The sequence below is a fragment of the Sinocyclocheilus rhinocerous genome, unplaced genomic scaffold, assembly GCF_001515625.1.
Source record: "Sinocyclocheilus rhinocerous isolate Xijiao unplaced genomic scaffold, SAMN03320098_v1.1 scaffold1764, whole genome shotgun sequence".
Taxonomy (NCBI): Eukaryota; Metazoa; Chordata; class Actinopteri; order Cypriniformes; family Cyprinidae; genus Sinocyclocheilus; species Sinocyclocheilus rhinocerous.
In genome coordinates, this window is record NW_015642520.1 from 233,645 (window position 1) to 250,719 (window position 17,075).

At 37.0% G+C, this 17,075-nt stretch overlaps 1 protein-coding gene across 1 annotated transcript in view; it reads right to left on the minus strand.

Annotated features, from left to right (window-relative positions):
• LOC107755967 (tetratricopeptide repeat protein 27-like) overlaps positions 1–17,075 on the minus strand; it is an 86,713-nt gene that overhangs the window by 49,897 nt on the left and 19,741 nt on the right. Inside the window, exons 6-9 of the mRNA XM_016572931.1 lie at positions 10,485–10,649; positions 10,153–10,292; positions 8,664–8,776; positions 6,462–6,528 (exon numbers count right to left, since the gene is read on the minus strand). Coding sequence (XP_016428417.1) covers positions 6,462–6,528; positions 8,664–8,776; positions 10,153–10,292; positions 10,485–10,649 — 485 coding nt within the window. The remainder of the gene's footprint in view (positions 1–6,461; positions 6,529–8,663; positions 8,777–10,152; positions 10,293–10,484; positions 10,650–17,075) is intronic.

A 17,075-nucleotide genomic window follows, 5' to 3' on the forward strand; every position in this document is an offset into this window, starting at 1 on the left:
TATCATCCTCCCACCCTTCACGAGAAATTATTAAATGAGAGGAAAGAGTTTTGCAGCATTAAATTCCTGGGCTATGAAAGTATTCCCTGCTGTTCCTACAGAAGCGCTAACTCGGCCACGAGAACACGTCCCATTCACTTCCTTCCCTGAAAAGACTTCCCTGGAAAAAATAAATAATCCTGACATATAAATGATAGTCCCCACCCCTCGCTACGCTCTATCTCACTGGTTATTCTTGGATGGCTCAAGTGCTATAATGCAGGTTAAATAGGAAACACTGTATAGCTCATGCATTTGAAAATGAAGCTCAGTAAAACATAACATCGTGAGCTAAACCTAATCACAACCAGATCTGTAAAGCCACCTATCGTTCCCACCAAAGTGACATTCAAGGTTTAGATATCAGTTTTAGTCTTCATACCTTATAACTCCACCAGAAAAAGTTTTATCTGCCTGTGACGACACAAACAAGTGGGTGAAAATGCAACAGATAACTTGTTACTGGTTGTTTTACACACAAATCAGATGACTGCTTTTTGTCTAATTGGATGTGTTTTGATAGAATACAACTACAGAGGGAAAAAAAATCAGGCTTTGGAAAATAATTTCAAACAACCTGACACTGAAATTGTGAAAAACAAATGTTCTCTTAGAGTTTCCTTTTGTATTTTAGAAATTATATAAATATTTATATAAAAAAATGCTACATCGTTTTTTTATCAATATTTATATAAATTCTAAAATGCATATAAAATATTAAAAAATAATAATATAGAAATATATTTATATAAATGTATGTAGTGTTTTTATAAGTATTTATACAAGTACATTTTTATGGTGAATAATATTTTTCACTGCTAGTTTTTGTCTTCATAATCATTTTCATTAACAACGCTAACCTTTCTGATGAAGCAAGTATTATGTACAGTGCTGAAAAGATTCAACTTTCCCAACCATACTGAAAGCCACCCAAATAATCATCATTTCATCTCGTTCTAGTGTTTGAACACAAATTCATCAACTACAGTGATTTCTACTGAATTATGTCCAGAGGCAGAGGATGTCCTCATCCCAAACTGACTCATAGACCTATTCTACCCCATTCATTTTGTTTCCAACCTGCTTAAAATATGGACTCTAGAGTTCATGCTGAAAGCAAAGCTCCATCAGGCACAGGAAACTGCTGTTTGAACTCTTTGCTCGAAGTGTAGATTATTTTTCCAGAGGGACCTGACTAACAGCTTTTGCCGAATATGATGCAAACCTCTGGGTCAGACTCTGGAGACACATTTTCCTTCTCTTTCCCTTTTTGCTGCTCATTTCCAATCCATCACACTGCTCCACTCTGTCCGTCAGAGCCTCATACCTGAGATTGGCATATCTGATGACTTGTGGTGACGTCTTTGGGGTGGGTGTTGACACATTCGAGTTGGCTTTGAATTGTTTGCCAGAAGCTGTCAGACACTCAAACCTTCCACAGATTTAAACCCCTTTTCCACAGTACCACACCTAATTGGGCTCCTCAACAATTTGTGATCTTAAAAGATGTTGATTAGGAGGGATTAATTTCAAGGAGAGACCACCAACATCTCGGTGCTACGGCCATGAGAACAGGTGCGTGAATTTGTCAAAGCATAGGAACATGTCCTCTCAAGGTTAAAGTTGTCTGGGAAAGCCACTTTATACTTCAGGGAATATTGCAATTGGCCATAACACAGAAACACTAGAAAAGAACTGACCCCATTCCAAGACATGGGAGAGTTTTAGAGAGAAGTGCACACAGCCGAACGTACGAGAGCGGAGGATTCACTTCATTGCTCGTACAAATAAGGATATCAAGCTTTGAACAGTGAGGCGAGGCTGAGCAGCCGAGGTCATCTGAGAGTCAGAGAAAGGCAACTTCTAATGAATGCAAACAGATCCAGAGTCTGTGAAGACGGGTAGGGCAGTAACCCAAGTATAAATTAGAAAATAAGAAAATGTAGGAAGAGGACAAGCTGAAACATCACACCAGAAATCTTAAACAGCATTAGCCACAGTTACACAAGCGGCTGAAGGAACAGGAGAATTCAGATTCAACCAGACTAACATCACAAGTTAGTTAGAAATTCTATTACAAACACAATTTTAAAAGTTGAAAATTGTTTCACTACATTCAGAAAGTCGCTAGTGACAAACGTAACCGTGGTTCTATGACTTAAGTAGAAGACCTCCAGAGGCAGTGCTGAAAGCACTAGTGGAAAATCCCTCATGCTCGCGCTTGACTGAGAACAGAATAACAAAGTTGTCATCTCGTGACTCATGACGTGTCTTGAGCTGTAATAACCCCCTAACATGTCATCTCGACCTGGATTGGGCCACAATGAGACACTACTGAATCCATTACTCCAGCGCAAACAAGGAGCACTCACTGATAAAGCATGGAGTTCACTCACACGCTTCGCTGTTGTAATGGCCAAGAGAGATGCGGTCTTAAATGACAGCCATTTAATATCGGACTCTGATATTGGCTCAAATGGGGGCAGACAAGGAATCGAGAACAATATTCAAATCCCACGTCAGACTCTGCACACCACGTTGAGGACCCAAACGATTCGCTCCTTTCAGGAAGGCAACAATTAACCTGTCAGACCCAAGCAAAGAAGTACTAAACTCAGATCGATGAGCCACCAACGCCACCACATTCACCTTTAACGTGGAAGTTGAACAACCCGGCAATTGGCACCCAATTATTGCAACGTCTTTTTCCCAAGATAACAGCTCTGAGTTTTCTTCTATAATGCCTGATGAGTTTGGAGAACACCTGACAAGAGATCAGAGACCATTCATTCATACAGATGCTTCAGATTCGCAGCTCTGTTGGTGCTGCTTCTCCTCAGTTTTCCCCACTCATTTTCTATAGGTTTCAGGTCAGGGCACTGAGACGACCATGGCAGAAGTTTCATTTTGTGCTCAGTGAGATATTTGTGTTGATTTTTATATTTGTTTTGGATCATTGTCCTGATGGAAGATCCAACCACGGCCTATTATAAGATTTCTAACAGAGGCAGTCAGGTTTAGATTTTTTATCTGTTGGTATTTGATAGGATCCATGATGCCAATATCTGAACAAGATGTCCAGGACCTCCGGCAGAAAAATAGGCCCACAACATTAAAGATCCAGCAGTACATTTAACTGTGGGCATAGGCTTCCTTTTATCCCTGTTTGCACCAAACCCATCTGGTGGGTTTGCTGCCAAAAAGCTATTATTATTATTTTTTTTTAGTTTAAACTGACCATAAAAGCCAGTCCCGTTCGAAGTTCCAATCATGTCTGACAACTGAATATATGCTGGAGTTTGTTTTTGGATGAGTGAAAAGGATTTTTCTTGAAACCTTCGTGAACAACATGTGGTGATGTAGGGGCTGTCTGATTTTTTTTTTTAGGCTTTCTGACCTCAAGACTCAACTAATCTCTGCAATTCTCCAGCTGTGATCCTTGAAGAGTCTCAAACTCTCCTCCTCAACGTGCATTAGGACGATATAGACACACGTCCTCTTCCAGGCAGATTTGTAATATCTTTAGTTGATTGGAACTTCTTAATTATTGCCCTGATGGTGGAAATGGGGATTTTAATGGGGATTTTCTTACAGCCACATTCTATTTTGTGAAGCTCAACAATCTTGTTCTGCACATCAGAACTATATTCTTTAGTTTGAATTTTTTGATCAAAAAGATAAATGATGCAGATTTATTTTCACAGCCACCTTTGCTCATATTTACCAAGGGTGCCAATATTAGTGGTTGGGGCAGCCGATGGCCGATATATGATGCCGATTTTTTTTGGGCCGATATGTTTGGCTGATTTTCTTTTTTTTTCCCCATTCATCTCATAAAAGTGAGTTTGAGCAAATGATTATTGCAGGGTACAAGATAGCTGTAATCTAATAAGCACTGTGCTCACAGACACAAACGTTACTTTATCAGGCATTACAGGAAAGACGAAATGAAAATGACATCGAAGTTTTTCTGAAGACAGTCGGTTTCAAAGATACATTCATATAAAAACACCCGCGCTGCATTTTAATTTTGAAACGTGAAGCGCTCATTTTATTCAACAAAGTATAAGCCTTTTGGAAAATCTATTTGTGGCAGTCAGTTTTGATATTGTAACGAGCCGCCACAAATAACTCAATGTATAGGATCAATCGGTCGACCTTTACATACGATTCAATCAAGCGAGAATGAGAAAGGTCGAGATGACGTGTTAGGGGGTTGTTATAGCTTTAGACACGGCATGAGTCACGAGGTGACAACTTTGTTATTCTATTTTCGATCAAGGGATTTTCCACTAGTGCTTTCAGCACTGCCTCTGGTGGTCTGGAGCGAAAGGAAATAGAACTGAATGTTAAACATATTTCCTGGCCAGTTAAGGAAAATGCAAAAATGTTCAGTAAAATAAGACTTGGGAATGGGGAAATGCATTAGTAATTAGTTGTTTCTCATTTATGTTCATATTTTACTTTTTACTACATTTTACGCATTGACTGAGCTCACCCCTTGACATGGCACAACTTGCCAGCTTTTTTTTTTTAAACAACTCATGTTTCTATGGCTCTATAGACGCATTCTTAGTTGACTACGGACATGCATAAATAAAGAATATTAGTTTCGAATACAAGCGCTTTAACATGGCACCTCCACAATATAGCGAGAAACACAGCTGTGATTCTGAAGTGGTTGATTTTGCTGTCAGAGACATTTGTAAATGGACATAAATCACACACAACTGTCCTCCGCAATAACAGACTATAAATAATTGATGCTGTTGGTGGGCAGAGGGTGCTGATTTAAAAACTTGTATGCTAATTTGCTGCTGGTTAAAAATGATGTTCACAACAGATGTAGACAGTGTCGTTTTGAGCCATGACTGTTCTTCCTGCGACAGGCATGTCTCTGCCGCAGGGTTTCATTTGCAGTACACCGGTACATATCGATTAAGCAGAACACATGCAGTGCTTTTGTTGAGGGTGTTTGCTAATAAGAATAACCACATCATTGTTTCCACATCTTAATGGTGGGATGCTTGCTACAGATTAAAAGAAGTGACCCTCAGGGTAACTTTCCAAATTGTTTGTGTGTGGCTGTGGCTGAAACACTGAACTAATTAAATACCAGGAAGTGGCTTAAAGATAATCGAGGATGACAATTTGGCCTGCTGGAAGAGAAGCGTCTTCACCAGCTCAGTTTCAGTAAGTGAGTTTTGCTCTCCTCATAACTGACCAGGCGTTTAGGTTTCTGATGGCTTTTCACTCTTCTGTAACGTGAGTTTTGAGTGAATGAGCTGAAAGGAAACAGGCAGTTTTCAATCTGTCTATCATTCTCACCCAAGCTGTCAAAATCTGCTACACCTAAAAATATAATGACATGTCAAAATAACAAATCTCAGTCTTTTTGACATTACAAAGTCAAATCTTCAACAGCATACAGATGTCAAAAAGACTTATAATCTCATACATTTACATACCCCTGCAGAATCCGTTTGGTGTTTTTAATGTTTTCTTTTTTGCCTACAAAAAAATGTAATATGATATTCTAAAATATAATAACTTAAATTTGGGTTAAATTTTGGTTCTTAATATTGTGTGTTGTCTCCTCACAAATCAATGATCGACACCGCTTTGTTATCTACGGGCCCCTCAATTGTCCAGATTGTTCAAACTTTTTAAAAGTGTGGGGATCATTTCAAATGTGCAGTGAATGTTGGGAAATTAAAGAATTTACAGGACTTGGAGCAAAACAGAAACTCATACCCAACTATTGCGAAAGACTTCAAACAATCATTAGTTGCTTGCACCCAAGTTACAAACTTAATTTATACGAAAAAAAATAATAAATGATAAAATATTGAAATCTTAAATAAAAGCAGTGTTTCCATCCCATGTGTTTAAGAGAACAAAAAAATCATCACTTTCATGGATGGTTATGCACTTTTGTATCCACTATATATAGTTTTCACATTATGGACAATTTATTTGCATTTCTTTTGCAATATCCCAAATTCTACAAACATGTTGTATGTACATTTTTTAAACAGAATAATACCAACATAAATTTATTTATGTTTGTTATGTGGAATATACAGTATGTTAATATCTGTCAATGCTTTTATTATTTAAAAACCTTAGAGATTTTGCAAGGGGTATATAAACTTATGAGTGCAAGATTTGACCAGTGCAGCATAAATGACAAGCTCATGATACCTTATTTATTCTATATATTCCTAGTAGAACAACAGAAGTGACAGACCATTTCATTTGTTTGTGTTTGTTAGTGTAAACAGACACATTCTAGGTGCACAACAGTCACCAAATGAGGAAGACCAGTTTACATACACCGCGTCTGTCAGTCTGAAAATACAACCGTGTGTACTGATAAGAGATGTGGCTGTGAGAGAAAGATAGAAAAACGTGCGTCTTACCGTCGTGAAGGCCAGGAGCTCCTCATCATTTAGCTTGTGAACTGGATTATTCTTCTGAAAGTCTATGCTGCAAAGCAACAAACCACGATCAATCAAAAAAATCTGCACATAAAAGCAGCACACGTTTCATTTAGTTCACGGGTCAAGGACACAAATGCTTATTAAACATTGTGAATTGAAAAAAGTGGTCATATATCAATCCACAACCAAAAGAATAAAAACTAATAAATAATCCTTCCATTATGATTTTTTTTACTCTAAGGCATAAAAATATCATTTTTACTTAGAAGATTCTCTCAGTAATTTGTGCTTCATTTAATAAAAGAAATGAATGAAAACTAAGTTCAAGCAAGTACCATAGATCTTAAACCTAGGCTTCACTTTTTCTATGCAAAATAGTTTTTTTTTTTTGCATTTGGGTTACGACCCCCGCATTTCATGAAATTCGCCAGGCCTATTGTAGTAGAGGCATTAAAACAAAGTTGTCACAGACAGTCAAAAGGATATAATATGAGCTTGCACATCTCAACCCTCACTCAGCAGTTCAATTATTTAATCCTATTATTATAACCATAACTCAGTATTCTAGGTAACTTCAGCTACTTTCCTCAAGTTGTAACTGTCTGAATTTCTCATTTGAGTCACAGTTCTTTACGTTAGCCAGGGCTAGTAAATGTACGGCGGGCTGTTCTCATTCCAACAGAATGCCGTTAAACCGTACGTGCGGTTTTGCTCGACTGCACCAATGACGGTCCATAATTCACCTTCAACCATCACGCAGCCCAATTAAGGTCCCTGGCCTGCATAATTATGCCTTGCTAATTATTCCACGCCTGCAATTTGTCTCCTAGCAGCCAGTCGGGCAGGATGACGACCTTTCTACAACAAATAGGGCGCACAGGCTGGTACAAAGCTAATTAGAGAGCAGTGTAGGAGAACCCCACACCTCCTCCCGGGGCTGAGATGGGGGTGGATGACCATATGCTTTTTTTATTCAGGATGGAGAAGACCGCTATCAATGTGCACTTGGGCACAAAAACACATTCTGCAAGACGAAGGCTTGACGCAGCACTTCAAAGTTACTAAGATAAAACGAGACTCTCAATAACAATGATTTACACATCCCCAACATGATTAATGTCAAGCTGCAGCTTTAAAAGTCAGGAACTACTACAATGAAATACTACAGCTACTAAAACTCAAGGATGAGGAGAAAAAGAGACAATTTTTCCATGCATTTTTGGGTCTATGAATTTTTAAGCACATTTCAGCCAGAAGACATGTTGAAGTCATACTCGTAAAACAGCTTGGCTTGGGCTTTACCAACCTGATTTTCAGAAGTATGTTCAATCTCACATGCACAAGGTAGACTCTTAAAACAGTCTATAATAAAGTGTCACAAACCAAGACACATACACACACTTGTGGCAAAAATGTGATGCGTTTCATTTAACTTTTAACAGTGGCGGAATATGCAATTCCTCTGCAAGACTTAAAACTTTCATAAAAGTGAAACTTTTACATTCACAGCAACATCTTAGCAAATTCATATGTGGCTTCAATTAAAATAAACGTAAAATACTTTTTTAATAAAACTGAAGGAATGGCAATTTAAATATCTATAATAAAGAGCAGCACACAGTTACTGTTTTGCAGTTATAAGTTAGTTTAGTAATGTCTACTTGAGTATGTGGGGGTGGGGAATTTTTGCACCATTTTGATCTGATTTTTAATTGTTGGTCTATATATTGGATGGACATATTTGGCTATTGCATCAGGTCTCACAGCTTTTGCACCGTTGCACACCATTATCATTCCATTTTACAGATGAGTGTAAAAAAGTAAATATAATGAACAAAATTTTTAAATTTTTTTGTTAATTACACAAATAGAAAAATAAATATTAAACATTACATTATAATTCAGAATCAAACTTGTATAAATTAAAACAAAGATTTAAAAAAAAAAAAAAAAAAAAAAAAAATTAAAAAAGGGGGTTTTGTGTATCTGTGTATAGTCATTACTGCATTTCAATCTGTATGAAATGTTCTGAAGTAAAAAAAAAAAAAACAGTCAGGATGCAATTACTGTTCTTCATGATCGATCACTGTTGTCACTTCAGAGTACCTAGATACTGGTGCTCATCCTGTTACTACAGCCACCATTGAAACAGGACATATCCATATTGATTCAGACACTCACCAAGTGGCCAGTATAAGGGCCTGTTCCTCAGCGTTGAGGTCTGGAAGTTCATATTCAGATGGTTCTGCCAGGTTAACCTGGTTCAGGACTGTATCATCACTCAACTGATGATCCTATAAAGACACACAGACAGACACAGGCATGAGAACCAGAGCGGATCCCAAAAAGACCTTAAAAGGTGTATGACAAATACAGATCACAGTTTAGATAAGTGAAAAAGGAGAGAGAGAAAGTAAACAACCATTTAAAAACTGTTTTATCAGTTATAGCAACATGACATATTTATTATTGTATTATGAGCAGCTTTAATAACATTGTCCATCCTCTTATCGAACTTCACATTATTAAAGTATAATAAAACAAGCCTTTAGCTTAATATAATCCCTTTAGAAGGGTTATTTCCTGAAATATTACCTGAAATGAGAAAACGATGCTAGCTCATGCATCAAGAAATCAATCATAGTCAGCATTGATACTTATTAGCTGGGGTGGGGCATATGCAAATGAACATGTTCCTCTGCTTTAGCCTATTTAAAATCTAATTTGTTGACGTTCAAATTCAATTCCCATGAAATGAAGTCTGACAGCTCTCACGCACAGATACTCTACCTTCACACAAAGACAAACGACAACCAAGACCCACTGGAGTGCTATCAGCTCAGAGTTTGTAAGCAATATTGATCTGATCACATTTAATCTGAAAACTCAAGCCATCCTGGAAAAAATTATTTAATGCACTTTTTAGGGCCACAACACATAAAATGATGCCAGGTAAGGGGAAACGGAGATAAGGTCGGGAATTTTCCGTAAAATCTTTTGTCTGTCCCCAATTTGTCATCTTTGCAGCCAAAGCAGATAACACCAGACAGAGCAATGCCACTGCACAGAACAGCCAAACACCAGATAAAACTCAACCGCCGTCCAAAAAAGTGCAATAAAAGTAAAGTAACTGCCTCAGGGTGAGGGGAGAGAGACAGCGTGAGGAAGACGGGAAAGAATGGGACAGATGGAAATCTGCATAATATTTATTTTTCACGACCTTCACTGCAGCTCAATGTCACGTCTGCTGTCAGCACAAGAATAAATGTCGCCCCCTGATGGATGGGATAAGTACTGCACCATTCTTGCCCCCACAGGGACTGTGACGGGTATTTATGCACCAGGGGCCAAAATGATCACTCGTCAAGTGCCAAATAAGAGTAGAAAATGTAGAAATGACCATCGTTCATGTAAGTCATGCATGTGATTCCAATGACATACGAATAGTAAAATAAAGAAAAGATATATACTCATATTACATATACTCATCTTGCATATGATGCTCTGGTGACAACAGCTAAATAATTTCATTGTAACAGAACAAATACAATAAAATCAATTAAATTAAATATAAACTGAAAAAAAAAATGTTTTATAAAATCGTCTATGATTTCACTCAATTCACCTGCCATTGTCATGACATTAAGATCATTTTAGACCCTCCATGTACCTTTGGTAAGAGTTCTTTAGGTGTTGGTGTGAGGCAGGGACTCTCAAAATTGGGAACAGGTGAATTGTCCTTCCGTTTCACATCTAAGATGAGTTGAGCCACAAAGTTCTCCTGAAAGCGAGTTCTCTTCCCTAAAGCACCTGAGAGAGACAAACAGTTATTTAATCATTCATGCATTCCATCAATTCTTTACTCATTCACACTACTGGGTAATCCAATATTTTCTTTAAATCATTCATCTTCCTGTTACTTCAGTCACGCACTGCCGTTTATCCATCCATCCAACCTGCACAGAGCAATCATTTTTCTTGACATTACATTACATTTCTTACCTGTCATGTTAACATCGACTCCTGATAGACTGCGGGCCGTCTGCAGGTGTTCTTTGGCCCTGCGATACTCGTAGTAGGTCAGGCAGGTATAACTACACTCCAGGTGGAACTGAATGGCCAGGTTCTTGTGTCTGTTGTTGGTGAAGAGCTCCTCACATTTACACACTACAGAAACAGAGTACCAGTCCATTAGTGACAAAATCTACATTTTTACACATTCATCTATATATTCAGCATTTATTATACTGCCACATATCTCCAGAGGACAATGCTAAATGGTTGCATAATGCATTGCACATTTATAGATGGATAATAATTCTGATTATCAGATACAGTATGAGGTTGCACTGCAAGGGAATAAACCTACTGCCTATATTATATCACTATCGTTAGTATATGTCTGGATACCCACAGGGACCTAAACTAAAAACAAAGGAGGAAGAAGGAAAAGAAGGAAGGAATAAAAAGTGGAAGGAAAGTGGATATGAAGAACGAAGGAAGAACAAAAAAGGAAGAAAGGAAGGACAAAAAGAGGAAGGAAGGAAGGAAGGAAGGAAGAAAAATGGAAAGGGGAAGGAAGAAAACCTAACTGAATAAATAAAGGTTCAATTTAAATTCCTTCGCTCAGTCCATAGCTGTACATCCACTTTCACCAATATTGTATGTATGAAAATGTGAACGCTAAAGAACCTTCATAAAGCTCAGCTTACACACTCACTGTGACCTTCAGCGTGATCTGTGTGAGGATCTGAGTGTTTTAAAGCCCCTCATTGCAGATGAAAGCTCACTTAGCATGGGAAAGCAGCACCTTTCCTCGCATACACTAACAGCTCCAGATCATTTATGGGCGAGTCACGCACATGTATTTGCGTGTGCAGAACTAAGAGAACCGCTCATTTCTTACCTTTCACAAAGCGATGACACACAAACAGCAATTAGCTCTTGTTAACAAAAAAGAAAGCTGCCGGAAAAGCAGTCATAAAAATATCACAGAGAGCCTCAAGTATATGCTGACTAAAATAGCTGAAATTATAATTTTGAATTTATCATACATGCAGCCTACTTTCAATGTCACATCTTCAAATGTCATCAAATGAAAGCAAGTATCTCTGCCTGTGTGTTAATTTAAGAGGGGGAAAAAATCAACTATGTTTGAGGTTTTATTCTAGAAAGTGAAAGAACTGACTAATTGCGTACAGATATGATATGAGATTATATTTTTGTGTAGTTGGACATTTACATTTACATTTAGACATTTAGCAGATGCTTTTATCCAAAGCGACTTACAAATGAGGACAATAAAACACATACAAATGAGGACATGTTAAACAAATACAACTGATTATGCATTTTATTTATTTATTCATTTAATTATAATTTCTAAGTAGTAGTACATTTTAAATTAATATTATTATTATACATAATTATGATAATTGTGTAATTGTACTTATGTTTGTTAAGTACAATTAATTACAGTATTATTATCATCATTATCATTATTAAATAATAACAACAACAGTAATTGTATACTGACAACTCTCAGTATCAGAGTGAAACTCTGGATAACCTGGACTTTTTAAAAAATATTTAAATCATTTAAGCAACACATTTAACCAGTCCAAAGACTCGGTCACAAAGTAGTGGCTAATTAAAATCAACACATCATGCAACTCATAATTTTTAATTGATTGACAGCCCTACTGAATACTCTTAAACCTTTGCTACAGAATATTAAAAACCACTACCAAATCTGTTACCTACAGACGCCTTCATGAAAGCAGTCACCGGTGAAATCCCAGTACAGGCTTGACATTTACTAACCACAATGATGAAAGGCCTGGACCAATTTCCACTCACCCATGTAACTCACTGAATGTAAACGCTGATTAAAAAATAATTCACCTTTATTATTTACCAACTCATAAAATGCGCCATTGACTTCAAAGTCAGTGATAAATAAGAAAAAAACTGCTCAGACAAATTTGCTCGAAACATAAACCCTATTGAAATCTCATCTCGTGGTTAAGCCTGAGTGCAGCTCTTGAAGTGAAATATTGTTCTGAGAAATCCTTTCTCCATTTCTGACCATTTTCACTTTGTGAAATGCAAAAGTACTCAGTGTCCTGTGAGTACATGAGTAAGTAATGACTGCTAGGGTAAACCTATCACACAGTGTACTTTTATTCAGACTGAATTGAACTGTGTAGAACATCAGCTTTTCTTATTCACAGTGCACAGTTAAAGCATGTAGAGATGCAGTCCATAATGACATCTGGTCAGCAAGGATGGATTATGTTCCTGTGAGGCCCTCAGTGGGAGATGTACTAACAAAATTAGATAGCAAATATGACGAATAAACTTGCAATTGCAAGATATAAAGTTGCATAAGAGTTACACATTGCAAAAGAGACAACAACGCACCACAGCTAGTACAACTAGAAAGCTGCAATAATGTGTTTGTTAATGCTTAAAAGGGAGTCATGAACACATATCACTTTATTTCACAGGTGGCAACATACACTCACATGCATTCAAGCAGAGAAAAAAAAAAGGTCCCAGTCTCTCGTCCCATTGGACCAGTCCACAAGCCATCCATGCTGCTCAGACTGGGAAAGCAATTGCAAACCAGATATTTCAGATATTCCCTTCCACACTCAGCTCAGCCAGCTAGATTAAGGACAAAGCAAACCTGTATAGCTGTTTGAGTAATGACTTTAACAGTCCAGAGGATTTGAGAGGCAGGTGTGTTGATTGTTTAGATGTAGCCATTCCTGCAGCAAATTGATGCCCGGAGGCTAAAAGAATGTGTGTGTGTGTGTGTGTGTGTGTGTGTGTGTGTACGTGTATGGTTATACATGTGTGTACGCATGAAGGGCGAAACGGCCATGTAAAGATGGGTTTCCTGATCAAACAAAGCAGTTACAGATAACTATAACATCTTTTTGTCTGGTATAACTCTGGAGCAGAGTTTCCCACTCAGACAAGCTCTATGCTGATTAATTTTTTTCCTAAAACACGCCAAAAATATGAATTTTAAGTCAACTAAGCAAACTTTGTTGAAAATTAAAGGGATAGTTCACCCAAAAATGAACGATTCTGTCATTTACTCACCATCAAGTTATTCCAAACCCATAAGACTTTAAGGTTAATCTTCGAAACAAAAACTAAGCTATTTTTAATGAAACCTGAGCAGTTTCTGTCCCTCTATCGGAAGTCCAGGTAAGCAAGATCCAAAAAGATGTCATAAAATGAATCCAGCTGTTTAATCTAAGTCTTGTGAAGAGATACAATCACTTTATCTGATGAAAAGATTTAATTTAGGCTTTTATTCACAGATAAACATAACTAGAATGCATCACATATGTGACCCTGGACCACAAAACCAGTCATAAGGGTCAATGTTTCGAAATTGAGATTTATACATCACCTGAAAGCTGAATAAATAAGCTTTCCATTGATGTATGGTTTGTTAGGATAGGACAATATTTGGCCGAGATACAACTATTTGAAATCTGGAATCTGAGGGTGCAAAAAAAATCTTCTTAGCAATGCATATTACTAATCAAAAATATCTTCATGGAACATGATCTTTACTTAATATCCTAATGATTTTTGGCATAAAAGAAAAATCTATAATTTTGACCCATACAATGTTTTTTTTGGCTATTGCTAAAAATATACCCCAGCGACTTAAGACTGGTTTTGTGGTCCAGGGTCACATATGGTAAACATGCCAGAACAAACCTCATTGCCGCTTGTGCATAACACATGCATGTTTGACCTTCCGTGTTTACTATATGTAATGTGTTCCATGTATGTGTGTGCATCGTTGTTTAGACGTAAATAAAAGCCAAGATTAAATCTGTTCATCATACAAAGTTATCAAATCTCTTTACAAGACTTAGATTAAACTGCTTGATTCAACTGGATTTTACAAAGCCAAGCAAGGCACACCTTACAGATCACGTTCGAGCAGTTCGAGAGGAATTCATCTCGTTTGTAAGACTGCTGTTATTTGTGAAGAGAATATTAGATATTGTTTGTTCCTTCTGGTCGATACAGTCTGCTTCACAGTGTTAGTAATCCATGAACAACTAGCAGTTAATCAATGCTAATTTTACAACTCTGCAGGCATTCAGGTTTAGAGAGCTGCTCTTTCAAAACACAAAAAAAACATTTTAGCTGATGGGTTCCACATAAGGCAGTAGTTCTTTTTTACTTTTTCAAGCACTCTTCAGGACTAGAAAATAAGACACCTTTTATGAAAGCTAATCAATACTTTTGTCAGATTTTGCAACCTGATCATTTTGAATAATGGACCAAATTGTTGCAAAAAGTTTTCCCAAAGTAAAATGAGCTTTTTGCCATTTTCTTTCAAATTTGTCAACGCTTCTGCTAAATAATGAAAAACGCTCTATTAAAAAAAAGATGGTATGTGTACTTTTTAATGTTTTGTTTGCAAATTAAACTAATTAAATTGCAAAAATCCATAACAGAAAAAATGGCTTTTAAAATGTTTTTTTTTTTTTTTAAACATTGCTGTAATGAAGGAATTCATCCAAAAATTACACTTTTGCAATCTACTCATCCTCATGCTAATTTCTGTCTTCCTGTTGAACACAAAAAAAAGCCGAATAAGGGAGGCAATTGTCAATACTAGTCAACTGTCAATTTTTTGTCTAAAAAGGTAAAAATGAAATTCTCCATACACCTCGTCTCCTAAAGTCAAACGACAGCCATTTCAGGAAGTTTGAAATAGTCATTATTCATATAAAATCTTGCATTCAGCCACTGAAATGTAGCGAATATATACATGCAAAAACATCTTTGTATGCAAACGGAACAGACACTTCACAGGTTCCAGAATATATCGTCTATATGCCAGGTTTGATTTGGCAGACATGATTTCAATTTCCCTCAAAAATATGGCTTCTCATAACTTGAAAACCACAGGCGTAAGCTATACTTGAAAATGAAGAATGAACAAAGATATGGAAACCTTAAAAATTGTTAGTCCTACACTACTCATGTATGGTATAAAGTCCATGTCCAGATATTCAACTTCATGTTATTTCCATTTAAAACGGTATAAAATGCCTCTGAGGCCGGGCAGTCAGTGTCGGCTGAAATGAATCCCTGGCGATCCCCTAAATTCCCCACAACACTCTGTGAAGGACAGTGAACGCTTTTGGCAGTCAATAGTGGAACTGACAACACACCTCAGCAAGATGTTATTTCAGCTTTGAAAGCTTCACAAATATAACATCATTCTGCAAATTCAGCCCAGCATGCCATGAGAGACAGGCATGATGTTAGGATCTTTTGAAGCAGATCCACTCACTAATACAAGACAGAATTATCGCCTGTATCATCCTATTGTAAATATCGCATCTTAACATCTCTGCTGATTATCTATATTGGGGTGTAGCTGATGTGTGTCTGATTAAAAGGCAGCACAGGAAACTCATTCTGAAGGCAAAGGAACCCAATTAAGATGCTGCTTTGCTGCAGAGCTCATCATTTGGTCTGTGATTCCCTGGTGAATCCACATTAACATCCAAAACTCTTCAGAGGAATGGGTCTATATCCTGCCACTAAAGCAATGCAATCTTTGACTTGCTTTTTCACCCTCAAACACCATTTCAAGGGCATCTACAATGAATGCTTCAGTTCACACAAAGTACTAAAACGAAAGTGCTACCTCATGTTTGATGCTGAGACCTTTTAATTTCATCAAGATGTTGAATATTATGATACATTTGCAATTCATAGTATTTTCAATCTTGAATTAATTATAAACTGAGCAGCCTATCGGCAACATAACACTTTGTCCTCTGCACAGCCCCTGTGGCCAACTTTGACAGCTCTACCATATGATGTATGCCAATCTTCAAGCAGAAGAAACTGGATGAATATTCAGAATGAGTTTGGATTCTGGACACGGTCGCCTCTATCTTGCTTGGGGACACTTAATATTCAGCAATATTATTGACTTGACCGCACAGACACTATTGGATGAGAACTGAACGGAGCTGAACGATGACATGACTGTTTTCTACAGAGCTGCTTTACAGATGAATTGAAGTCATTTCATAAAAGAGGATCTTTACACAGTTAACAATGACACTATTGTTTTTTTAGAGCTGCTTTACAGTAGAATTGGTCTCTGTTTGCACCATTGAATAATTAATCTCATATACTTAATCTTTTTCCAAAGGTGGGGGTAGGGGCTTTTTTTAATTATCTGAGCAACTGAATGACTCCCAATCAACTCTTTGAGATGGAGGCATCCAAACGTCTGACATCTCTAGTAAAAAATGCTTTGATTTTTATGATATTACTTAAAAAAAATAAATTAAAAAAAATAAAAATTCTTAGCAGCATCAAAAAAAAATTTTTTTTTAATGTTTTCTTTTCTTTTTCCCCCTTTTTTGGGTTCATTTTTTATATATTTTTTGTTTTGTAACAAAATATTAAAACTCTTTTGATCTGTCCCCCTGAGATTCTGAATTCCAGACATTTAGACTGGAATAAAATTTAGATTGAATAACTGCCACATATATATATATATATATATATATATACACACAT